Raw genomic sequence first — 26,972 nt, 5'->3', positions numbered from 1 at the left:
GGCAGTCGCCTGAAAATCAGTCGATTTGACACGTGCCCGTTTGACATCTGTTATAATCAATACACGAACTAAACTGCAATGATTCATATACCACTGGAATCAGAAATAGTTGCTGATTTGATCGATGTATTTTGTTTTGTTTTGTATGCCATGATTTAAGTATGACATATTGAAAACGAGAGTTGTTTGTAAACAGTCGGCCATTGTTGTTGTATTGTTACCCTGTCGCGTTATTCTTTGTCCATCTAAAACGTAAGTTTATTACATGAAATAAGTGTTTTTATGTAATAAGTGTGTTTATTTATGCGTATAAATTCTCGTATATTGTGTTTTATCAGTTTATTTTGTCATGTTATGAAGAAATATATGTGAAAAAAATATATTAGTGAGATTTTGTATTCTAGGCTATGTGCAGTGTTGTGATAGTTTTAGTTAGCTTTAGGATCAATTTCATATACGATGATCATGATATAAAGCTTCTTTATTTATTTTTATAGGCTTATTTTTAATGTATTTTATGAATTTTTCGAGTAATAATTAAGGTTTTGATGAATTTTTGTAACACAGTCGTATCCATAGCAACGAATTTAGCCGTATTGTACTAGTTTAGAGTATTTCATAATTGTTTTAATTAAAAAAAGTGTAGTAAAACTATACATTTTCTAAAACTATAAAAAATTTTCAACATTTTGGGTATTTTGGAAATATTTTTTTCACACAATATGTCTTTTATAGGTGCACCCCCACCACTTTTACATACCTTTTTTATTTTTTGAAAACAAACTTAGTAAAAAAAAAGTGATAAATTTCTTATATTTTTGGGTTTTTATTTCCATGAATAAAAAGTAAATTTTCTTGTGAAAACAGTGATATAGAATACATATAGGTTTATAATCAAATTATATTTAAAAAGAAATAAAAACCAATACTACTTCAAAACACCTCAAAATGGCCTGCCACTTGAGGAAATTTCAACTGCCAGCTCGAGGGTTAATCCCTAAGCACAGCGGATTCTAGGCGTCAAGTCTTTGACAGTTTCAGTTTTTAGACGCTACACTAACGGAAATGGAGAGCTAAACTGAACATTTGCATCTCTTCTATTCTTAGTACCTTCTGTAGGTTTGCTCTGCAATTGATTCATATCCAAGACAAGACTCAAAGCGGGAGTAAAAGGCTGTTTTGCAAAGTCTCTATTATTAATGAGTTTGGTTCATTGTACAACATAATGGCAAGAGTTAAGTTTTTTGGAGAGTTTATCCACACGTGGCTCCCAGGAAAGTGAGTCACATAAAATTGTACTCAAGGTTGAATTGTTTATCTCCAGTATACAACCCCCCAGTATGTAATGTGGTGTTTTACATTAACCTCATGAAGTGCTTATCTAATCTTTCCAAGGACATAGCTAGCTAATGCTTTGACCACAAGGCTGCTAATGAATGCTGCAGTGGAGCCTATGGTTATGTCCAGACCATCATGCGATTGTTCTAAAATGCAAATTGTTACCAAGGAAAGATAACGTTACCAGTCATGTAAATAGTAGGCTAACCAATGTAAATAGTTCTAAGCAAAAAGATTTTAAAATTGTCAGAACAATTGATTATATCAATTCATTGTATTTTGTCACTCTAATTAGTAAAATTAACTGGTTGCTTCTGTATGAGTTAAATAGCATAGGATGATAAATTTGACTATTTTTTAAATAAATTTTATGAACATTGTGAATATTGCTTTTCCTATTAAGTATGTACCAGCTGTTAGGGATTATTGTAAACTTCCCTCTTGGTATAATACAGACCTCAAAGAACTTAAGGAAAGTTGTTTATATATGTATGCTCAGTATAAGTCTACAGGCATAACCTACTTTTAAAGAATGTTATATGAAAATTAAAGAAGAAATTATAAAAGCGATGTTAGAAGTTGTAAGCTACGTTTTAATTGTGAGAGGGTGTCATCTGCCTAAAAATAAACTCTAAAATTATGTGGTCTATTATTAATGAAAATATAAGTAATAGTGATAGGTCTAAAGTATACAGAAGTTGGAAGTAGTCTAAACAGCTTGTGATTTCAATAAACTTTTTTGTGAATAGTGTAAATGATCTCATTGCTAATGTGCCTTTTTCTAGTCAGTCTATGTCATACTATTTAAGTAAGTTAAGTTGTAATGTGTCTAACTGTGAATTTAGTATTACTGAAGTAAAGGTTGAACAGATGTATGATGCTATTAATTTGTTAAGTAATAGTTCATGTCTGGATGTGTATGGTTTTAATTCTGAGCTGTTGAAACTTGCTGCACCTTTTATTGCCGAAAGCTCTAGCCTATCTCTTGAATCTTTGTATTAATTGTGGTACATTTCCAAGGTGCCTTAAGCTGGCAAAGGTTATACCACTGTATAAAAAAAGGTTCACGGAAAGAAACATAAGAGTTTTAGACCTGTCTCGATAATTCCAATTGTTTCAAAAGTGTTTGAGGTAATAATAAATAGGCAAGTAATTCAGTATTTTGAAAAGTAACCTATTGTTATCAGATAGTCAGTTTGGTTTTAGGCCTAAGAGAGGAACACTAAATGCTATTGTAAAATTTATGAAGAACTGTATTTATGGTGTAGATGATAAAAAAGTGGTCATAGGCAAGTTCTTCGACATGTCTAAAGCCCTTCGACACGGTAAATCATGAAATTTTGTTAGATAAACTTAAGTATTATGGTTTTGATGATCTGTCTTTACAATTTTTTTAAATCATATCTCAAAGAGAGATATCAAATGGTTGCTTTTAATGGAAGCTCTTCTCAATTACAATGCAGTTACAGCAGGGGTTCCACAAGGATCCATTTTGGGACCTGTATTATTTATAATTTATGTAAATGACCTGCCAGCCTCCATAAATAACAATGTGACAAGATCATACATGTTTGCAGACGACCTAGCAATCTTACTGAATGGTAAAAATTTTTAATGTAGTAAATGATTCTCTATTAGTCGCTAACTCAATTGTGAATGATTGGTGTGCGGGCGAACGTCCTCTGTGTAAACCATGAGAAAACTCAGGAGATTAAATTTTAGTTTGCAACATAAACCTAACCATGATAATGTAAAGTTTCTGGGTGTTCACCTCCAAGAGAATCTGAAATGGAACAGACATATAGAAGTTTTATGTAAAAAATTTAGCAAAAGGCATTTTTTATGTTGTTAAGATTGAGATTAATTGTAAATATTGAAACATTAACTGCAGTATACTATGCACACATCCAGAGTCATTTGTCCTATGGAGTTATTGTATGGGGCAATGATCCTAACACCAAAAGACTTTTGATATTGCAGAAGAGAGCTATTAGGATAATGTGTAATGTAAACAATAGAACCCATTGCAAACCTTTGTTTAGACAATTAGAGGTGTTGACTGTGCCTTCTATATATTTGTTCTGGATGTATTACTGTATGTTAAAAATAACTTGCAGACAATAACAGTTAAATCTATACATAATTACTTTACTAGAAATTGTTCTAATCTTAGAGTAAACTACTGTACCTACCAGTGTACCAAAAATAGTTTTGTAGAGATAGGTATTAAAATTTATAACATGTTACCAAATCATATTAAATGTCTAGATTTTATTTAGGTTTAAGAAATGCTTAAAAAATATCTTAGTAAATCTAGCAGCATACAGTTTAGATGAAGTTATAGATCATATTGAAGCAAACATAGTTTAGTTATGAATATTTTACTTTTATAATACAATTTTGTTTTGTATGAGATGACGATGCCATGCATACCACATTTGTAACGGCAATAAAAATTCTGATTCTGAATCTTTTGTAACAATGATCTAATAATAAGACATGTTGATTATAATGAAATAAACCACAGGAATACTGTGATATCTAATTCCAAATACATTTAAATCATTAAAGCAAGTCCTCATAAAGATACTGAAATGAAAAACAAATTCTGAAAGCACAAATATAATGAAGAATACGATACTAAGTAAACATTGCAAGAAGATAACAGAAATTGTATTGAATAAGTATTAATACTAAAGAATGAATAGCTTTGGCCAAAATTAAATTGAATACTTTGTGTCCAGCTTTTTATTTTCAGATGGCCACATCAGCTCATATTATGATACTCTTATACTAAAGATGGCAGATAACAGTGGAAAAATGCTGGTCGACCCAATGACCATTAATGCTCTAGAGAGTTTGATTTACTTTGAAGAATTCTTAGACTCCATACTGGGAAGACCAGGAGATTTTGGCAATGCCTCTAAAGTATTCGAAAAATTTTGTTTCTAATGAAAGCACACATTGGAGAATTTTGATTTATTACACGAAAGTGAATGTTTTATTATCAATAAGTGCAATAGAAGCAATAGTCAAATTTATTCTCAATGGATTTCAGGATAAACATGTCAGTACAAGTTTAATCGACTTGAGTAAAACTTTTGACACCATCTCTCATGCTTTATTGTTTAAAAAGTTAGAACATTATGGGGTTGAACAAAGAATTACAATTATTGGAATGTTATTTAAAAGAAAGAAAGCTAATGGTTTGTCTAAAAGTAAAAAAATCATAATTTTTAAATGTTATAGCAGGAGTACCACAGGGCTTAGTACTGGGACCTTTTTCTCTTTTTGATTTTTGTGAATGAAATAGACCATATTGGAAAGTATTGTTTTATTAACATTTAGTACTATCTCTAGAACTATTTAAGCTAAGAAAACAAAATTTGTCACATAGGTTTGAATAGATAAGAGTAAAATTTAAACTAAATAATTATGTTATTTTCTTTAATACTAACAAAATGGTGTCTGTTGAAAATATTTAAAGTCAAGTAACAACAAAATTTATAAAAAAACGTACTAGACACCAACTGTTTGCACAATTTCATTACAATTCCAAAAGTTCTTGTTTTAACGAAATCCCTCAGTGCACAAGAGAACGCAACTACTTTAAAGGTACGCTTGCACAAGCTGGGAGCAACAAACATTTTGTCTTTTGATTGGCATCAGCTGTTTTAAATTGGTTAGCAAAATTTTACAAGATACCAACTGTCTTTCAATTTTTATTTTTTATTTTTATTTGTCCAAAAAATAAACCATATTGAAAAGTATTGTTTTATTAACATTTAGTACTATTTAAAACTTTTTTTCAATTGCTCCAAGAGTCTTCAAGTTCTAGAGATATTTATTTTTTTATAAAAAGTACAAAATGAGGCTAGCGGCTAAATAACACATTTCTTGACCTATATTTATTGGACTTTTTCGTTTGACATGATTAATACCATCTCCCACAGAATTTTGTGACGCCCTTTTGTGAACACCCTGTCCAAATTTTTTTAAAGTAAATTTAAATGAATGTTGTTAGATCAGTTTTCAAAAGTTCAGTTAATGGTAAATATGTATGACTTTCTATTGGTCTTCAAAGTAATGTGTTTTAGTACCAAAGTAGGATCACATATTGAAAGAATTTATCCACTTCTTCCTTAAAATTACTTGTCTTACCTGATGTCTTCAATCACAGCGGGAGTTTCAAGGCTTGAAATGGATTAAAATCTTAAGTTGTTGAAAAACTTCTTTAAATGAGATGAAAGCTCGGGAGGATAGTACTCTATGAATAAATAAACACACTGTATTCCTCCACTACTGGACTGAGAGTGCCTTCTTCAGTATGCAACAGCGAATGATTCCCAATTAATTAACTTCCAGCACTGATGAAACAGGAAGTGGGCATTTACTAGCCATCACTGGTAGTTTAAACGCGCTATATGTTGTTAAAGGAGGGGAGTTCATTTAGAATAGTGTTTTAATATTAATTAGTATTCTAGTATTGCTAAATCTAATTACAAAACATTTTGAGATGTACGTCATAAAAATGGGTTATAAATAATGTAGATATAATCTTTTAATGATTATAATGCACAGCTAATGATGCTGTTAAAAAAATAATGTAGATATAATCTTTTAACAATTGTAATGCACAGCTAATGATGCTGTTAACAAAATAATGAAGATATAATCTTTTAACGATTGTAGTTCACAACTAATGATGCCTTTAACATGTCAACAATGACAATTTTGCCATACATTATAACAGTTAAAGCTTATATCCACATTATTTTTGTCAGATTTTAATGTTTTTTGTGTCAAAATGTTTGTAACAACATGCAGGAAATTTTGTTATTCTTTAAAAAGTTTTTTATTATTAGTTCCTACGGTATTAAGCTTTATAAACTTCAACAGTCTGACATCTTGAAAAGTGATATAATATTTTCTATTATTTTACAAAAGAAAACTCACAATTCTCCAATAATTTGTGTATTTTACCACGAGGCACAATGAAGAAGAATAAAATGAATCAACACCTAATGATGGCAACTTTGATGTCGAAAGGCCTCGTGGTAAAATACATAAATTATTGGATAATTGTGAGTTTTCTTTTGTAAAATAATAGAAAATTGATATTCCAATAAGAAGAGCTCCTCCTCCTTCATTGTGATATAATATAGTAATAATAATTTTTTCTTGGTTTGAGACTGCAAAAAAAATAAGTGGACCAAATTAGTGTTTTTTTTTTATTTCCACTGGTTTCTGAAATAAAACTATAAATTACATACATATAGACAGACAGACAGTAAATGAAAAGAGATAGAAAATAGATAGTTGGGATTGCACCCGATTTTGGTTTCTCTTGGTTCATGTAACAATATCCTTAAGTTTGTGTAGAGAGTTTTGTTACACCGTGTACATAATAATAATTTATTTGCTGAGCATAGGCGAAGCCTAGAACAATGTGTCCTATAGACTTGAAATTTTGCACGAAGCTTTATTTCTATATAAGCAACATCGAGTTCAATGATGGTCGCTCCATGAGATTTGGCTATGCATTAGTGAAATTTTAAAAATTGGTCGTATAAGGCACTAAGAAAATCGTTACATAAATAAATGTGTGGATAAACTGAGTACAATAAAATGACATTTTTTTTAATATGTGACTTAGTAACACATGTAGCTATAGATTTGAAATTATACATGCAGCCTCAGTAAAGTTAGTTACGCAACATGTGGAATGAAGTAGTCCTCCCTTGTCTATAGATCTAATTATTGATGTTATATAGAGAACTTTTTTTCCAAAATAGCGTAGGGAGGGATAGTTTAATTAAAATATAGTTGACTAATTTTGAAGTATAAATGTCGCATTACGTCTTGTTAAAAAATTAATACACACACACACACATCACATATATAAAATTATTTTCCACTACATATACTTCTGTTTTTTTTTTGCAATATATAGTTACTGAAGCTAAATTTTATTAGTGATTTAATTTTTTACAATAAATACACTAAGAACATGACGATCCGAAGTAGACAGGAACAAAATCTATTTTAAATAGTTGGAATTTTGGATAAGATGGACAGATTGCTGGATTTAAAGCTTGCTTCTAGTTGGTATTAATGTCTGTAGACAGAATCTGGCATTGATAAGCTCAAACAGACTCAGCTCCAACAAGGTTTAGCACTTGTTATTTATAACCTGAGAATGTAATCTGTTCCTAGCGGAAAGCAAATTAATGACACAATAGTGTATGGAAAGCTTAAAAGATAATACACATTTAACTGGTTAAACCAAAACGTAACAATTTTTAATTTGTTATCATACTATCAACAAAGTAAGTTTAAATAATTAATTTTTATTCAAAACATTGTTTTATAACGATATGTAGTACATTAAATGCAATGTAAGAAAGTCATCAAAGTTAGTTATAAAAGTTGAATCTAGGTAAAAAAGTTAATTATGAACTAGATAACATGGTCAGGAAACATTGCTACGGTCAATAACGCAATCTAGCTTCTATCAGCAGTCGCTTATGACTTCTTTACCACAGTGACTAACACTCATAAAAGACATTTTATGGTCTGGCTCTATGGTTTTTATGCTGTAGTAATTCAGAAAACGAATCATAAACATTTTTAGTTGAGTATTTTACTACCTTTAAATGAGTTTATATGATTAGTAATAATTGATAGAAAGCCAACTTTCTATCAATTATTACACATACAATTATCATAATCCAATTATGACACAAAATTTAATTCTTACATTTTGCTTTCCATAACTTTGGATAACACCATTCCGGTTATGCATCCCTACTGTAATTTGATATGTTGCTAATCTATAAATAGGCATATTGTCACTGTAAATGTAAGAGCAATTGGTCTGGAAAGTTGGGAAATCCTACTGTAAGAAAGTTAGATGTAAAATTTAAATTTAATAAGAATAAGGACTCTGGCTCAATTTTGATATGACAAGGTCCTGTAGCAAGTGATAAAACACCATGGAATCGTAATGTTATGTATAAGTAGTACTATACATTATTTCTGACACAACTGACTAGGCTTTGTTACTGGGTGACCCTTTGGCTGAGCGTTAGCAAAGCTTATCACTCGTGGGGCCGGGAAAAATTTAATTTCTGTCCGTGTGCAGGATATCTCAAAAACTAACTGACCCAAAGACTTGAAAATTTCCATGAAGCTTCATTTCTATATTAGTAGCACTGAGTTTGATGATGATGCATGTCACTCTGATGTAATTGGTCTTGTGGGTAACCGTGATGGCAACGAGAAAATTGCAGAATACATTTGTAAACCATATGAGATTTGTTGAACCATATGAGATTTTAATGCGACTTATAAACAATTGTACATTATTTTTAGAGCAGAAAGAAAAAAATAGAGTGAAAGTGAATGTAAAAGGTTTGTTACAAGATCACACTTCAGTATACGCATGCGTTATGGTACCCTGACTACCTCACCGGTACTTTTATTATTTAAACACTGCTATGAAACCTGACTTAATGAACAAAAATTTGAATGTATATATATCATGTGGCAAGATATCTCAAGAAAGGTTTCCATCTGTAGATTTTAAATTTTGTATGAAACATAATTTCTTTATAGACAAGAACAATTTTGTGATTGTTCATGTCCAACCATGGATTTAGCTGAGGGTTATTAAAGCCTCACAGGGTATACTGACATCATTTCCTTTTTAGTCTGCCGGGGAGTGTTAAAATTTCTTTTCAGTTTCATGTATGTATGTCTGTCTATCTGACCGTGGGACATTTCAAGAGTGAAATTAATTTTGCATGCGACCTTGGTGAAGCATGTTATGCAACCCACAGTGTGGTATATTCCTAGCTTATTTGAGAATAGACATAATTGCCTCTTTATCAGACTTACTACTAGGAATATATGTGCTGTAACCGTTGTACATGATGTCCCGTAAATGGAATATAAAATGTTGAGAGGTGGTCTGGGTGGTAATTTCTAATGTGAGAACTCTATGTAGTAATCTGATTGTATGTGGTTTCCAAGTAATTGTTATTTTTGACAATTACACAACATTTACTTCTTACTTTATAAATACTTTTTGTTAATAGTTAATGCACTAAACCTTTTTCAAGAATAAAATAGTGTTTAACGTAGCAGACGCCATAGTGCTTGTTAATTAACACGTAATCAATACAGAGCCACAGGCGAGGATTTCAGAAAGAAATTGTACATGTGAACCTTGAGTTTTATTTGAAATGTATTTTACAATGTGTTTTATTATTGTTATAAAATAAAAACTGTATTATTGAATACAGAGTAATGTTTCATAATAAAATGTAGAATTTAAAACTGGGAGAACATTTTAATTTTAATTTAACACACATCATATACAGGGTGTAAGAAAACTCCCGCACGGGCTTGATCATTCCCGAACGATTACAGGCAAAGCAATAAAACTTGGTACATCATTACTGAACCTATAAATCTACTTTTTGAAGTAACTACCATATTTTTGTCATGTTAGGGGGATGGCCCGCAAGGAGTCAGAAGGAAATCTTAAATGAGAGCATAGGTCGAGTAGTATATCAAATTAAAGGTCTTTATTAGTAGAGTACAATGCCATAAATCCGACTTCAAAGGGTTCACTCTTTAAAAAATTACGCTGGTTTAAAGTTTAAAACATTTACAATGTAGGTCCTGTTCTGGTTTAATATTAATGTCTCGGCTCAAGTTGTAAAAGTTAAACTTAGTAAATTAATACTGGACTTATGAAATAGTTTTTAAGGTAATTAGTGACTTTTCACATCCAATGAAGGATGGTCTAGAAGGAGTTCAGTTCAGCAAAAATGTAATGCAAACATAGCTCAAGACATACATTGTTTTAAAGTATAATGTTAATAATGTTTTAAAGATGTACATCAAGTGAAGTTCAGAGCCCAACCTAAAAATAAGAATTTTTGATTATAATAACTGATACCAGTTTTTTCACTCTAGCATTCATCTCTGTTTAACAATCCCTTTATAATGATGTACATCTTGAGCTAAGCTTACGGTTAAAAACTCTTGTAGACCATTCTCCATTGCATGTCTACTAGCTTAAAAACTATTACAAAATCAAGCCCAATAATACTTCAGTTAAAAATATTACAAGAGCTCTATCTTGAATACAGAGGTTTTTTTTTTGTTCAGAGATAATAGTTGACTTGTAGTTGTTGAAATCACAAGCTATAAATGTTGTAGAAGTGACACACTCCAACTGATTAACGTTTATCTAAACAATTTACACAACCCCACATATCAGTACTTCTGCAATCTGTTTAAACAATTTAAGAAATCTAGTTAAAAAAGTGTTATCTTTGTTTTGAATAAAATTAGTACAGTCTTTTGACTTGTAATTTCCATTTTTAACCCTTTCAGTGCTTGCAATATTCATTATCTTGTGTTCATTATGGAATAATATTTCCTTTACATCCTTTGTTTGAACTATGTATTGACCAAACAATTGAGGAATAATAACAATGTTGTGAAATATTGTAGTTAAACTTGTTGCAATTAATGAAGTCTAATAAGTTTATTTATCAAAATAGATCAGCAAAATATTGGGATCAGCAGAATCTCTTTATTCATCATTTTGCACAATAAACAATGAATAAGAATGCTATCACTAGGTTGTACAATCCAACTAAGACAAAAACATTGTAACACACAAAAATAACATAAAATAATTAACAGTGTAATGTAATACAAAAAATATACCACACAAACACTTATACATAGCTATTGCTCAAATATATTACCTAGTAGAAAATTCCTCCTCAAATTCTATCATTGAGTAAGTTTTCTAAACTGATCAGTAAATTGTTTAAATAACTTTTGAATTTGTTTAATTGACCCTATAGGTTTTACCGAGGTGGTTAGCAGTCTATAGAACTTCAGGCCAATGTAACTTGCCTTTTCAAAAAATTAATAAGTTGTGATGCCCAGTTTGTACCTCTTTTTTGACTCTTGTATTATGACATTGTTCATTTACCTCAGTGTTCATTTTCTACTAAGGTACCAGGCTGGTGTTATTTAATATATACTGGGTGCTTCAAAAAAATGTATACACACTTTGAACTATCGTAGTTTTTCCCCGCTCTACAAGGCTAATGTTATATTTTTTCGACAGGTGGCAGCATAATCTGTTATATTGTTAGTTGGAATTTGTAATATCAACATGGCGGATGTACGTTTGAGTTTTGAAGAACGTAAGCAGGTTATTAAGTTGGTACTGGAAGTTTGAGAATGTAAATGAAGTTCAAAGACAGTGGAGAAGGGATTATGATACAGAATCACCTTCAAGATTAACAATTAAACGCATACAAGACAAATTCAAAGTTCATGGAACAGTGTGTGATATGCATAAAAGGTCATTCAGGTCGACCTCGAACAGCTACAATTGATGAGTCTTCAACAGCAGTCTTGGAACTGTTTCAACGCTCTCCTAACAAATCTTCAAGGCAAGGGGCATGTGAAAGTGATGCAAGTGCTAACAGCGTGTTACGCATTCTGAAGAGAGGCAAGTATCGTGTTTTTACATTCCAAGGCTGGTTACAACAGCTAAGTGACGACGATCCAGATCGACGGTTGCAATTTTGTGAATGGGTTCAGGAGATGGTGATACGTGAACCGGAATTTATGGGTAGCATCATTTGGTCGGATGAAGCCCAATTCAAACTTAATGGAACTGTCAATAGGCACAATTGTGTTTACTGGGCTGAAGACAATCCTCACATTACAATTGAAAAAGCTGTAAATTTGCGTGGTGTAAATGTGTGGTGCGGTTTGTCTTCAAGGGGACTCATTGGACCTTTTCGATTCGAAGGTACTGTAACTGGTATTAATTACCTAACAATGCTTGCTGATTCCATATTTCCTGCAATTCGTGCATTATACGGTAATGATAATTTTTATTTTCAACTAGATGGTGCCCCGCCGCACTATCACAGGGACGTACGAGCTTACCTGGATCAAAATTTGCCGGGCCAGTGGATAGGACGCAGGAGGGCCAATCGAGTTTCCAGCACGCTCTCCAGACCTTACACCACTGGATTTCTTCTTATGGGGCACAGTAAAAGATGAGGTGTACAAACGTAAACCACGTAACCTAGACATTCGTTGGAATGAGATTCAAGCTGTGTGTAGAGAAATCTCATTGGACGTTTTGATACGATGTACAGAATCAGTGGTGATTCGCACTCGGAATTGTGTTGATGCTGCAGGTCACCAATTTGAACAGTATTAACCTTTGTTATTTGCGTTTCATTTACATTGGACTTTAAGCTTTCTAATTTCCAGAAATTTTACTTTGTAGAACAGTAAATAAATTTTCTATGGAAGTTCAAAGTGTGTATACATTTTTTTTGAAGCACCCAGTATATTATAGTTTGAAATACATAAGGACCATATACAGTCATAATACTGAAAATCTATAAATATTTTTCTTACATAATCCCTACAACGTAAGCCAAGAACTATTCTAATAGCTTGTTTTATGTAATAAAATTTTTATTTTTATTCAAAATAGATGTTAGATCCATATAGGAGATACTATGTAATATATTTAAATGTACGAGGACAAAATAAATTTGCTTCATTGTGATTTAAACACACAAGAAAGTCATTTTTAAAGCATATAGACCTTAATTTATTTTAAATAATAATTTATCTATATGAAAGTAAATTTTTGTCTGTTAGCTCTTTTGTTTCTATTACTTCATCAAGTAATTCAGTGTCTATAATTATATTAGGGTATAACAGTGGTTCATGATTACCTAATTGCGATTATATAAAATTGGTTTTTGAAGCATTTAATATGAGGTTATAAGAATTAAAAATTTTTTCGGTATTGTATAACTTGACCATTCCTAATAATTCAATTTCTTCCTTGGAATCGCCTGATATTTTTTTGTTTGCGTTATCTGCATACAAACAAGCATTATTTTGGGGAATGACACTTTTTTTTAAAATTTCATTTGTTAATTAAGTATAGTTAGTTTATTTTGCATAGTAATATAATTTTAATATGTCTTAGTGTAGGTTCGTGTCAGTCATCATTTTATTGTTAAAAGAAGAGTTGGTGCATTAATGAATATTACTGGCAAAATCCCTAATGAAGATCCATAAAAAATCCCTAATGTTCATGAAAGGGTCACCTAAAGGTGTTGTGTTTGTTCTCAGAGAGTGGGAAGCAAAGTTGACAGAGCTTCCACCCCCCAGACAAGAACAGAAAGTAGGCTGGTGCCGTATTAAATCAAGGGATGTCACCCCTTCACCTTGTTTATGGTAGGGTCTCTTTGGGGTTGTGAAGGGCTGGAAGTGGCTCTGGGCCCTTGTGCTTAGGACAAGGGCCCAGAGCCACTCTCCTCAAGGCAGTCCAGTTCGGAACTCACTAGGGTAGAGAACAACTGCCCTCTACATTACATATAGGTGTAGCATGAGCCAGCTGTATTGCATCACAATACAGTCCACCTAATATCATTGTAGTGTGTGTCATTATCACATAAAATAGTTTCAAAGTTTGAACCAAAGTGTTTTATTTATAGACAATAATTAATTCCAGTACTCAAAGCGTACCGTGCGCCACAACAGTGGCTCTCCCAAAGCCAAGTCTTATTTATGTCACTGCTTCAAAGTAGTTCAATGATCACAAACAACAATGTTTAAGTTGTCATAAGAATGTGTTCATTCTATAAACAGTGTTTCTTTCATTAATACAGCATTTCAAATTGGGTATATGTTGAATTGTTTAAGCAAACTGTGCTTTTAAATTGATTGAACTCTGAGATTTTATAAGAATTTAAATAAGTGAATGTATTTTGTCAGATGTTCTGAGGATTTTGAATTTGTGTGAATTTTGAAATTTTTTTTTATCCCAGTGCCGGATAACCTGCCAGCCAACACCAGCCTGAACGAGTTCATCAGAACCCACGCCCACTTGAAGGGCACCAAAAACACATGCCAGGAAGGAGGCTGTGGAGCCTGCATCGTAGCAGTGAAGTCTGTACATCCTACCACAGGAGAACAGCTCGAGTATGGAGTCAATTCTGTGAGTCCTCTTGTCGAATTGTGAATTATTATTTTGTCAGTTTGTTGCCGTTTTACATTTTAACCCTTCAACTACCAGTTTTCGGATGTCCTCTAACCACCCTTTACCGTTTGTTTTGCCAAATTTCAACATTAGTTGCTAGTTTCCTAACAAGCAAAGAACTTACAATCCACACATGGGACAACAAACAAGAAGTGTGTCAACTTGTAAGGAGGAGCTACGTAAAGAGCTAGACTGAAATTTAGATACAATTCTGTGTGTGTTTGATAAACCATTAACTTAAGGACGATGTTCGTATTTCTTAACTCATTCACATCAGAGATGGTAAGTTTTCGTATCAATAGTTTATTTCGTTTAGTGTCTCAACACAAACAAGCACAAAGGAATGACCAATCATATTTCCACCGTGATATAAAGCTATAGCTTTTATCATGTTGAGAAGACAACAACACATCTCTGTGTTTTCTTCTCGTGAACATCTCTCTTGAGTACATCTCGTGCACATCTATTGTGTACATATCATGCACATCTCTGTTGTTTACTTCTCGTGCTCATCTCTGATGTGTACTTCTCGTGCACATCTCTGTTGTGTACTTCTCGTGCATATCTCAGTTTTTTTTTTTTTTTTTTGCTAAATGTGATTTACTAACCTTTCTGTATGTCCAACCTTATGATTTATGTCTTGTCACTCGATGCAGGGAGCAGATGTTAATCCCCAAAATGTTGTTTTATTTATTTTTGTCTTAGTTAACAATGACTCCTATCCATTACTTTTAAACTAATAATTTCCAATTAATAATAAAGTTTAATATAGTAATGTTTATAATTTTTCATAAAGTTGAACCAAATATTTAGGGACAGTATTTTAGTAGAGATATGTTGAGTGTTTTACTCTTAGATTCTTGGTATAAGAATTGAAAGAAAAGTACCCCTTACATAATTTATTTTACAACTTTTTTTCAACAATTAATCCTGCCAGGAAAAGTCTGCTTTACATACATTGCATTCACTTCACAAGAATTAGTCTTAAGTTTTTTTAATCATAAAATGACAATTTCAAATATCGGAAACAACAAAACTGTCTAAGTTAGAAATTGCTATTTCAAAGCAAATTTAATAGTGGTAGTAAAGAAAGTATCTTTCGTAATTTTTTTTCTTAGGGCGAAATCCTCAAGTGAAACAAAAAAGAGCGCTCTGTTATGTTCCAGTGCCTGCTCCCAGTGTTTGCTTGTGCCGATTGGGAGATCATCACTGTGGAAGGTGTGGGCAACCGCACAACTGGCTACCATGACGTCCAGGCCCGTCTGGCCAAGGGGAACGGCACACAGTGTGGTTACTGCAGCGTAGGGATGGTCATGAATATGTACAGGTTAGACCATTTTTGGCCATATTTTAGAGAATATTCTCAAGGCAAGAATATGCCATATAACGTTACATTGCAAAATGTAATATTTCTAAGCAAATAAAACATCTTACAATTTAAAATTTGTATGATTGCAAATTTATTTATGAATTTTTTTGTATTGTTCATTTAAATTATTATGTGCCTTACTATTATTATGTGGTTTAGGTGCGTCAAACTAAGAAATTATAGACTAAGAAGAAAATCGCTGTTTTTTATTTATTTTTTGACATCCACCAAAATGAGCGAGATCGTTGAGTGATGTTTTTTTATTAATAACAAGAAAAACCACGTATTTTACTTATAAAGTGTAAATTGGCCCTTAGCTCTTGAAATATTACATCCTGAGTATAAAAAATCAAAGCATACACAAGTTTTACTTACAGTTTTTATGCCATTTTCAGAAATATATAATTTAGGTGTTAAAAATTATGTTTATCATGTTTCTAAGAAAGTTTGTGGAAATGTATGTATGAAGTTTTCTGTTTCTAAAGAGATAAGTAAAAACTAATTAAAGTAATGATAACTGAAGTTAATCCAGGAATAACTCTAATTCTTATCCTTCTTAGGTTAGAAGCTATTCCATTCCCATCTTATAAATTTTGCGAAGCTACGAAACATTGCTGAAAAATATTATTGCGACACTTCAACCTTGCTGTAGAGAACCATCTCCAAGTCATGAGATATTAAACAGAAATAATCAATTAAAATAAATCTTATCAATTTATAGTCAACAGTGATAGCTGTAGACAATAGTATATTAGCTACTGCAATAGCTACCACTGATTGCAGTAGTAACATCTAATAAGCTACTTTCGTCCACCAGAATTAACAAAAGATTCAATACATATTTAAAAAAACTTAATTTGAATGAAAAATTTGATTCTTACTCTCTGTAACCTTTCACCTTTTATTACAGTTGGATAATACAGGGTGTTTATAAATGAATATCGGAGTTTTAAACGTTTTGTAATATTTATTAGATAAAACTTAAAATTATAATTATTACATGAAATTAAAGAGTAACTCAAATAGTTATAACTATAAGCTTACAAGTATTCAATGCGAGCTCCATTCGTCACACGGTGCACATCACGTCAATATCCTAGTTCTTCCCAAACTTTGATCAATGTGTCTGGAGTGATTGTTGCAACTGCTGCTTCAATCTTGTTCCTTAAGTCGGGTAGGTCAGCTGGTAGCGGAGGCACATACACACAATCCTTGATGAATCCCCAGAGATAGAAATCACAGCGCAAGTCGGGTGAACTTGGAGGCCATGCGAAACACGCTCTGTCATTAGGTCACCTTGCGGCCAATTTTATTTAGCGGATCGGGTACAGTGTCGTTCAACCAATCATGTACTGAATTAATGCCAGTGAGGCAGTTCACCATCGTGCTGCCAAATGAATTTCTGTGTTTCATCTTCCAATTGAGAAAATAGCCATAGTTCTATAGCATCAAGATAAGAAATACACCAGCCAAGAAAAAAAAATAAAAAACAAGTTACAGTTCCTTCTCCAAAAGAGAAAGGTCCATAAACTTTACGCCTAGATATGGCACATAAAACATTCCATTTAGGAGAGTTTCACTGCAATTGCACCTTCTCGTGAACGTTTTTCTGAGCCTCAGATACATACATTGTGAGTGTTCACATGTCCACTGAGGTGAAATGTTGATTCATCACTGAAAACAACATGATCCAGATGATATTCATTGTTGTGCAACAACATTTTGTTTGGAAAATAGGCACATAAGCTACAGTCTCCAGCCATTAATGCCTGTAACAACATTATAAGGACATAGTGGTAAGCATTTCCATAACACTTTCCAAACATCACTGGAATTGCTAATTCACGACTAGCCTTTTGAACTGATTTCTGTTGAAGTCTCTCTCACTCGCTCAACACTCTCTTCAATAACCGTTGATCCTTCAAACTGGCAGCCAGTATCTTCAAACTATGGATGTTATTATCACTTGGAGAATCACAACTGAACTTTTTATGAATGCACAGTTTACTACAGATTCGGTCTTACACGAATTATTATTATTATGTAGTGTGTTGTTTTTGTGCGCTATTTTTAGCACATCCTAAAATAAACTTGAAAAAATTGAGATCATCAAAGGGTAATTGAGCTTTGTGAACACCATTGCTTATAGTGTTTACTCAGTGTATTCTGTTCCAAATATTTATTGAAGCCATCTTTAATATCCATAAGTTGGAAGATAAGTTCTTAGTATAGAATAATATTTATGTTTGGCATTTACTAATGAATTCAATAAATTTCGTTTAGTTTACTGAAGAGTAAACCCGAACTCACAATGGAGGAGATTGAGAACTCTTTTGGGGGCAACCTTTGTCGCTGCACAGGATACAGGCCCATCCTCGACTCCTTCAAGTCATTCGCCAAAGATGCTCCTAAGAGTTTACTTGACAAATGTGCAGATATAGAGGTAATAACTTACAATATAACATCCTGTAGGTGACAGAGTTGTCTGTGAGAGTTTTAGAGATTCCTTGACTGGAAACAATATTGAGAAACTGAAGGTTTTCGAGTGGGACTAAGTGTACGGAGGAATTTTCCAGGATTTGATTACGATCTGCCCTGTGAAGAAGAAGCTGTGTGTGAGGAATGGGGCATGCAACACGGAGAACTGTGATGGAAAAGAGGAAGCGGCCGATGTGGGAAGAAAGGGGCCGAGGTTTATCCCCTTGCAGGACGGCAGTTGCTGGTACCACCCTGGAGAGAAGAAGGAGATCTTTGCAATCCTGCAGAATTGCTCTGATACCAACTACATGTTCGTGGGAGGCAACACTGCTCATGGTATAAATCAGTAGTATTATTTTTTTTTTAATATTATACTCAGTTAGATGGAGCTACCAATAGAAATCAAAGCCTTCAGTTCTGTTGATGTCACTCTGAGCAATACAAATACTGTAGTTCCTCAATTAATTATAGCTCCCTGCAGATCAAAATCTTGTATGTCATTCACACATCATCCTACATAAGGTCTCTGTAAGTGGCAGGTTTTTGCGTAGGCACATAATCATGCTGTTTAGGGTTGAAAACAAATCATATAGCTGAGTTCTATAGCCTTTGATTCCTTTCTGTCTCCTGTTCATATGCTATTACCGCAAGTATAATAGCAGTAATAAAATTATTGAAGGGCCGATACTAAAATAGTTTAATTCTGAATCCAAAATTGCAGTCTAGAGTCTAAATTCTCAATTTTGTCACCACTGGAGCAAATCAGGTCGGTGTGTCCAGCTGAAACACTTAAACCTTATGAGAAAATATTTTAGGATATAAAAACATACATATATTTTTTAGAGGTCATATTTATACAACTACAAAAATTATGAGATAAATTAAGCTAACATACGTTTGTTTATTTACCACTAAGTCTACCGTGGACGTCTTTTCATAGACAGAGCAGACACAGGCAATGCGCAAGTATAGATAGGATAAGAATTTGGAATTGCAAGCTAAATATTATTTACAAAAGTATGATAACTCTTTAATTTGGTTATCCATTTTTGTGTTTTCTTCGTAAGTAAAGTACCTTTTAGTAATCAGTAATTTGCGTACTGCGTATCAGCTGTTGTCCGCGAATAGATGCAGTAGACTTGTGGTGATGCATGATGATAAATAGACGGAGGCCCAAAAATAAATTACACATATTAACATCAATTTTTATTCACAAAGTTTTAACTATATGGTAACATTTATAAATGTACAGATAAAAAAACTCAAACAGTTTTAGTGGTATTCAATAAGTCTCGATAAGGCCACTGTTTATTGCTCTACAGGTATCAAATCGAAATTCAATCTTCCACCAAACATTTCTCAGCATTTCTTGAGTAAAGCTTGCATTAGCATCCCTTATCCACTCTCTTAGGTGGTTCATGTTTCTTATCTTCTCTGAATACACAATTTTCTTAACATAGAACCAGAAAAAATTCATTGGAGTCAAGTCTGGACCCCTTGGTGACCATTGTGTCAATGCTTCCCTCCCAATACATCAGTCTTGAAACTTGTCATCCAGAATATGCTGAACTTGTGTGAATATTGCTGGAAATGTGGTGGAACTCCATCCTGCTGGTAGTAATTTAGGCCTTGCATAGTTTCAATTTCATCGATTTGGGGAAATGCAAAAAGTTCAAGCACATCACAATAAATTGTACCGGTTACAGAAATCTCAGCAAAGATAAATGGCTCCAAACATCTACCGTCCATGAAAGCACACCAAACGTTGCGTTCATGCTTAACAAACTCATGTGATGGTTCTGACCCCAAATTCTAGTTATCCTCATGCAAGAAAGGTGTGCAATATGCTAAATTTTGAGTTCACACCTGCAAAGCCATAAAGAGTGGCCTTACTGAGTACCACTAAAATCTGTTTGAGTTTTTTATCTGTACACATATAAATATTACCATATAGTTAAATGTATATTAAAATGTGTTTTTTTTTTACCTCTCCACATTTAACCTGTTGGGGAGTACTCTGACGGCTATAACCGTCATCCTACCTAGTGTATACTAGAGTAAGCAAAATTATCCTTTGAACTCCAGGGAGTAAAGAAAAAATTTTTTTTGTTTTCATTCAAAATGTATTGAAACCTTACAAAATATCATAATAATGCATTTTTTTGGATCTACAACTTAATAAATTCATACATTTTTTTTTTTTTAAGAATTTTACAAACGTATGATAGTCTTCAAAACACGGGTACACACAAAGTGCTACTTCACATTTTGTGCACTCATAAGCAGTTTCTTTCCTTTTACGCTCACCCCGTGTTGTATTTGAACACACAAAGCAGCGTTTTAGCTTCCTTCGGCCATTTTCCCTTACTGGTAGTGGGCGGGGGAAATGGCGACCTGACAAGCGTAGCGGCTGCTGGGCTCTGCCCAACGGACGCATCTCAGCTGCGGCCTCTTCTCTTGGTGCAACATGTGCTTCCAGTATCTGTCTGATAACGTTAATTCGGAAGTCCATGATGTGAACCTTAGCATTTGGGTTTTTTGATTCCATGTATAGCCTATAAATGGACGTGGTGCGAGAAAAATGACAGAACATTTGGCGGCAAATCTGTGATTATGTATTCCGCCACTAGGAGCCAGCACCGTACAGCAATAATTACTTTGAACATTTCACAGTCGAAATAGTATGTAAGAACGCCACTAGAGTGCATAAACAGTTGCAATATTGATTGTTTTAGCAACCCCGTCATGGATGGTCATAACCGTCAATACTCTTTTGGGATCAAACGGCTATAACCGTCTGTACTCTTTTGGAACAACTTTCAGCTTCTCCTCAACAGGTTAATATTCAACAGGAGGCAGCCCCTATCACTAACCTTACCAATCCGAAAAAACTACTACTTCGGACTTGAGCGCAAAGTCGCTTGTGGGACTAAGCGCAACAAGAAATCATATTTTACTCGTGGTTTTTATTTTATATATTTGATCACAATGTCCATCACATAATGGAAAGTTATGCTGATGTCAGAGCTATGCTAAGAATTACTAGACTAAAACAGAAACTTGTTTCAGGTGTGTATCGCGTCACCTCAAAAATAAAACATTACATCAACTTGAATGGCGTGACAGAGTTACACTCAATTGAGAATTCAGGAGGTACCATTACACTAGGAGCTTCCACCAGCCTCACAACTGCCATGGAACATTTCTACAAAACGAGTGAGCTGCAGCCCCAGAAGTTTGGATACCTGAAGGAGTTAGCCGACCACATTGATCTCATTGCTAACGTTCCAGTCCGAAATGTAAGTTAGTTTGTTTTTAGCGGGTACGATATTTTTCTTTTGCTTTTATAGGTAACTCTGTAAAATCAGCATACCATGCCTTTTTTCAATCTATAATCAGGTATGGTCTAGTCATATGGGGCAGTTGCACTAAAATTAATAACATCCTTATTCTACAAAAGAAGGCCATCAGGGTAATAATGGGAGCACAGACAATAGATCATTGAAAACCACTTTTTATTAAACTACAGTTACAAACTGTCATTAATTTATATGTTTTTGATTCAACATCGTACATCCTGAAAAATCTTCCATCTCGCATTTTTAGCAGTACATGGCTATAATACTAGAAATAGAAATAATACTGCAATAGAGCATTGTAGGGTTAGCAAAACACAACACAGTCATGTGTTAACTTCTCAAAACATTTACAAAAATTAAAAATTGTAATTCAGAAGTATCCAACAAAACTTTATACAACTAAACTGTATAACTGGTTGCTAAAAAATCCTTTTTGTGATCTTTCAAAATTTTTAAGTTTTCAAAATATTACTCTTTCTAGATTGTTTGGTGTTTGATATTTGTTGTTTTAAATCTTCTTTTTTGTAAAACAGTACTTTTTACATTGGAGTGTGTTTTAATATTTTAATATTACAAAGTATATTACAGAACATTGTGTTGACTATCTTTTAGATGAAAAGATGGGTAATTTTAACTTATAGATTAATTTTAAATGTAAAAGTTTGAAATTAAATTAAGTAACAAGTTTAACATTTTAATTACGTTTATTTATAGTTATCTTGTTATTTCTCTTCAAATTATGAAACTTGTTTTTATTTCTTGTTATTTAATTTTTATTATACTGTATGCTAAAAATATACAACCTGTTAAATTTTATGTAGAGCTATGTATATTATAATTAGTTTCTTATGTAAAATTTTTACACAACTTACAAAATATTCAAAATTCCAAAATACGTTTGTACCAAGGATGTTCATATTTGTTCAGCCGTGAGATTGCTCATTTCGCTGCTCCTATAAGATTCAATCTAGCTCTAGGACCGATCATTACTCAAAACTAGCAGTGTTTGATTATATTTTTTAACAAAAAACAAATTGAATTAAACTTTTTTGAAATTTGTGACAACAACATTACCAAAGATGAACTGACTGTGTTCTATGTATTGTTGAATTTGGGTATAATAAATGCTCAGCTTATCTTTCGATCAAACACTAGTAAGATGTTGACCAGAAGAGCTTTTATTACCGAACTCGAGCAAACAGTTAATAACCACATTTATTGAAATGAACAAACACTGACAGTCTATTAATCTCTTTGAAACAGAAAATAAAAGGCATCAACGGAGTTGAACCAACTGTACTTCAAGCAAGACCTGCCAATGAAAAGGTTTGCTGTAATTACTTGAACGCTGCACTAATTGGAAGGTGAAATGGAGATAAACTCAACACTTGCAAACTAGAAGGTTAAACCTTTCTTCGTAATGTAACTAATAAAATAAAACATTTTATTAGTTGTCCTAAATAAATTCTACGCAGAAAAAGCCAATTGTGGGATAAAATGACCTTGCTTCATCACCAGAAGTTACCGCCTTCTGCTTCTCTGGAATGATCTCCAAGTAGACAAAGAGAAAAAAATCACAGACTAAGCAATTCTTGGGGAAATTAAAGTAATGTGGAAAAAAGTGTTAGACACTTAAGAACGATATGGCATCTGCAAATAATTCCGCAAATGTACTGTGGGTTAATTATGTGGCTTAACATCCTTTTGGTGTAAAATAAAATAAGTTCTGGAACTTTTTAATCAGCCCCCTGAATCATTATTTCCTTGTTGAAATGAAATTAGAGTATTTTTAAAATCGTAAATAAAAAAAAAAACAAACAAAGTTTGTGTAGCATAATAATTCTAAATTAACACAAATATAATTTTTGTGACATGTGATATGAGACAAAAATTTTATATTTATTAAAATTAACTAAAAGCGAGTGATTTTTCAGACTGGAACTCTGGCAGGAAATCTGGCCATCAAGAATCAGCACAAAGAATTTCCTTCGGACTTGTTTTTGATCCTGGAGACTGTGGGAGCTCAAATTGTGGTTGGTAAGTTTAAAAAATAATTATAGGTTACCTTCAGCTCTGTTGTATAGGTACAAATTTTTACAAAGGATATTTAGATCAAGGGAAACAAGATTATTTTTTTGCTTAGGATAACACAATTGTTGGAAAGGATCCATGTCATACTTAAGTGTAAAATTTGTTCTTTTTGTAGCCTAACGGAATGGCACCACCAACTAAATCAATCCAAATAATTAACTTTTTGTCACGTTTTCAGAGGATGTGTCTCACAAAGAGACAATCTTGTCTCCGTCTGACTTCGTGAACTTTGACATGACCAAGAAATTAATGACGAAAATCATAATGCCTCAAATTGACAGTGAGCAGTATGTTTGTAAAACCTTCAAGGTGAGTTTTCAATAAATATTGTAATTTTTTCGGTCATAGTTAGCTAAGTGTAAATGTTTTATCAAAATACACTTTTGTTACACTGAAGTGGACTGCACGAGAGTAGTAAATACACATTAATAACACCATAAATCATTTATCATCTGTTCAAGGTTGAATGAAAGAGAGGGCTTTATGTCTTTATACAAGCTATCTTTTATGCTAGTGTGTCTTGACAATTTTCTCTTCTCGTGGATTTTCATCCGCTTATGCTGTATCATTTTTAAAGGCCCATCCCTTTTTGGAATTTGACAACAAATTTTTTTTGGGGGGTGGGAAATAACATCCTAATATAATTTATAAACGTGCAAAATTATAATGGCGTAACTTAAACTGTTTCTGAGTTATGAGTTTAAAAAATTAAAAACACAGACAGGCACAAAATAGGGCTAAGTAGACCATGTTGTTAGAGTAATTTTTTTTTATTGTCATCAATTAAACCGTATCCCAAAATATTTCCCACATTTTTTAAGCAACCTGTATATATTTTAAGTTATCAATTGTTATTTTTATTTATAAATAATTTTTATTTCAGTCTGAGTAAAATTACATATAACACATTTTATGTTCGTATATATATATATATATTAATTTAACAAACTTGCACACAATGTTCAGAAAAGGCCTTCCGCTATAGGAAAAATGGCCTCCACTATGAGGGTTAAACAATGAGGACCACCGTTACATGAAAATGTTCAATGTTTGGCTCAACAATAATGTGTGAGAATGAAACCTTTGTAGTCTGATTCACTTGGTCATTTTTATTCTTGGAAATTGCTGGAAATTACTATTATAGTAACAGACGAATCCAGTACTCCAGTAAAGAGGATTAGAGGAGCAGTGGCGTATATAGAAATTTATTTCGGGGGGCTAACACACAGGTGGTATCTCTCCAAAAACAGGGGCTCAGGATTCTTCTCCCGGGAAATTGTTTGAGCTTTAAAACCTTATAAATGCCTTTTGGCCTTAAAAACTACTGAGTGCAATTTTAATGTTTGTCTTTCAAAGGTTTTTGGGGGGGGGCTTGAGCTCCCTGAGCCCCCTCTTTACAGTAGATTTCTACATCGCTCTTAATTTTGTCAAGAGTGTTGCTCAAACCTAGTCTGAAGAAAATGGATACATACACAATAATGCCCTGTTTGAATTGAGAATACTAAATAATCTTGTTTTAACATATTTTTATTTTGACAGATCATACGTTTTTTGAATATGTTTCTCAATCATATTTTGAATATTTTTCAGGCAATCGTCAAAGTGAGTGAACAGCTTTTTTCCTCAAGGAAAAATCACACCAATACAAAAATTGTTTGTGTTGTCGTCACATTCAAAGCACTTCCAATACAATTAGTTTCTCAAACTTGTAATAATTCATTTGAAAGCAATTTGATTATGAATTGTCTGTTTCTTGTCTTTAATTTTCTTGTCAACAAGACAATGGAAGACCATCCACTCCATATTTCAGCGTAAACATTCTGTCCGTTCTTCACTGAACTACTTAAATTTATTTCATATTGTTTCACGTATCATTGCACTGTCACGTATATCTCTTCAGTCTGGTACATGGAGTTCTAATACCTTAAAGTTTCTTGCTTTCGAAAACCGAAAAACAGAGCAAACCTCACAGTTGGTTGGACTATTTACTGTTTTAAAAACATTACCATAGTAAACCTAATTGCCAGTAATGACTTTAGTATGCAGGTAACAAAATAAAGGAGGGTGAGCACGCCTGTTTACCAGCAATTTCGGAACCAAATGGTACTTACTTACTATCACCATAGACTACTGAACAAGATGACAAAGACATTACATTAGACAGACCAAATCGACCATGTGATTTTGGAGTGAAATAAAATAAATAACTCTGAATTTGATCGAGCAAGATATGTTTGTTAGTTTTTTGTAAAAAGTATATAGGTACTTCACTTATGAAACTTGTAGTCAGTAATGTTATTTTTTCAGATAATGCCTAGATCACAGAACGCTCACGCTTACGTCAATGCTGGTTTTCTATTCAAAGTGGACAAAAAAGATAATTTCAAGGTCCTGGAGAAACCAAACATTGTGTTTGGTGGTATCACTCCAGAATTTGTAAGTTGATGTTTTAGTAACGCTATCTATCCAGCTGTTGAATAATTGTGATTATATTAATTTTAGTTTTAATAAAATATTTTAATCCTAGGGAGCCAAAGATGTGGGTAAATTTCAAGCAGAAATTATTAGGGTTGTTTCAAATTAAAGAGAAACTGATTGCAGTAGGCAGATTTATAATCTTAATTTGGACATGAGTTTAGATTTATAATCTTAATTGGAACATGAATTTTATTGCAGTAGGCAGATTTATAATCTTAATTTGGACATGAGTTTAGATTTATAATCTTAATTGGAACATGAATTTGATTGCAGTAGGCAGATTTATAATCTTAATTTGGACATGAGTTTAGATTTATAATCTTAATTGGAACACGAATTTGATTGCAGTAGGCAGATTTATAATCTTAATTTGGACATGAGTTTAGATTTATAATCTTAATTTGAACATGAATTTGATTGAGTATGTGTCTTGTAATGTGTTTTGAAAGTGTCACAGTGTTGTTTTACAGCTCATTTTAATATCAGTGCTATTTGAAGTTTAAACAATAGTTTTATATCATATTTTCAAAAGTGAAAGAGTTTTAAAGAGTAAATATTTTAATCCATAAAGTTGACATTTTTAAAATTATTTTAATCATACAAAATATTGGTAACTTACTAACTAACCTAAAATAGAATATTTTTTTATTTAATTGTATTTAATACAGTGATTTTATTAAACATTTATTTCAATACTTACAAGTATAAAATATCTTCAAACTGAACCGGCATTTGTAAC

At 32.7% G+C, this 26,972-nt stretch overlaps 1 protein-coding gene across 3 annotated transcripts in view; it reads left to right on the top strand.

Moving 5' to 3' along the window:
- LOC124367220 (probable aldehyde oxidase 4) overlaps positions 1–26,215 on the top strand; it is a 39,759-nt gene extending 13,544 nt beyond the window's left edge. For all 3 annotated transcript variants that reach the window (XM_046823882.1, XM_046823881.1, XM_046823883.1), the window contains exons 3-10: positions 14,247–14,416; positions 15,625–15,785; positions 18,111–18,270; positions 18,404–18,641; positions 21,375–21,604; positions 23,599–23,701; positions 23,934–24,064; positions 26,063–26,215. In XM_046823882.1, the coding sequence (XP_046679838.1) occupies positions 14,247–14,416; positions 15,625–15,785; positions 18,111–18,270; positions 18,404–18,641; positions 21,375–21,604; positions 23,599–23,701; positions 23,934–24,064; positions 26,063–26,200 (1,331 nt within the window). In that variant the 3' untranslated portion in view covers positions 26,201–26,215. The remainder of the gene's footprint in view (positions 1–14,246; positions 14,417–15,624; positions 15,786–18,110; positions 18,271–18,403; positions 18,642–21,374; positions 21,605–23,598; positions 23,702–23,933; positions 24,065–26,062) is intronic.
- Positions 26,216–26,972: the final 757 nt, after the last annotated feature.

The sequence above is a fragment of the Homalodisca vitripennis genome, chromosome 8 (assembly GCF_021130785.1).
Source record: "Homalodisca vitripennis isolate AUS2020 chromosome 8, UT_GWSS_2.1, whole genome shotgun sequence".
NCBI classification, from domain to species: Eukaryota; Metazoa; Arthropoda; class Insecta; order Hemiptera; family Cicadellidae; genus Homalodisca; species Homalodisca vitripennis.
This window is presented reverse-complemented; position numbering and strand designations above follow the sequence as displayed.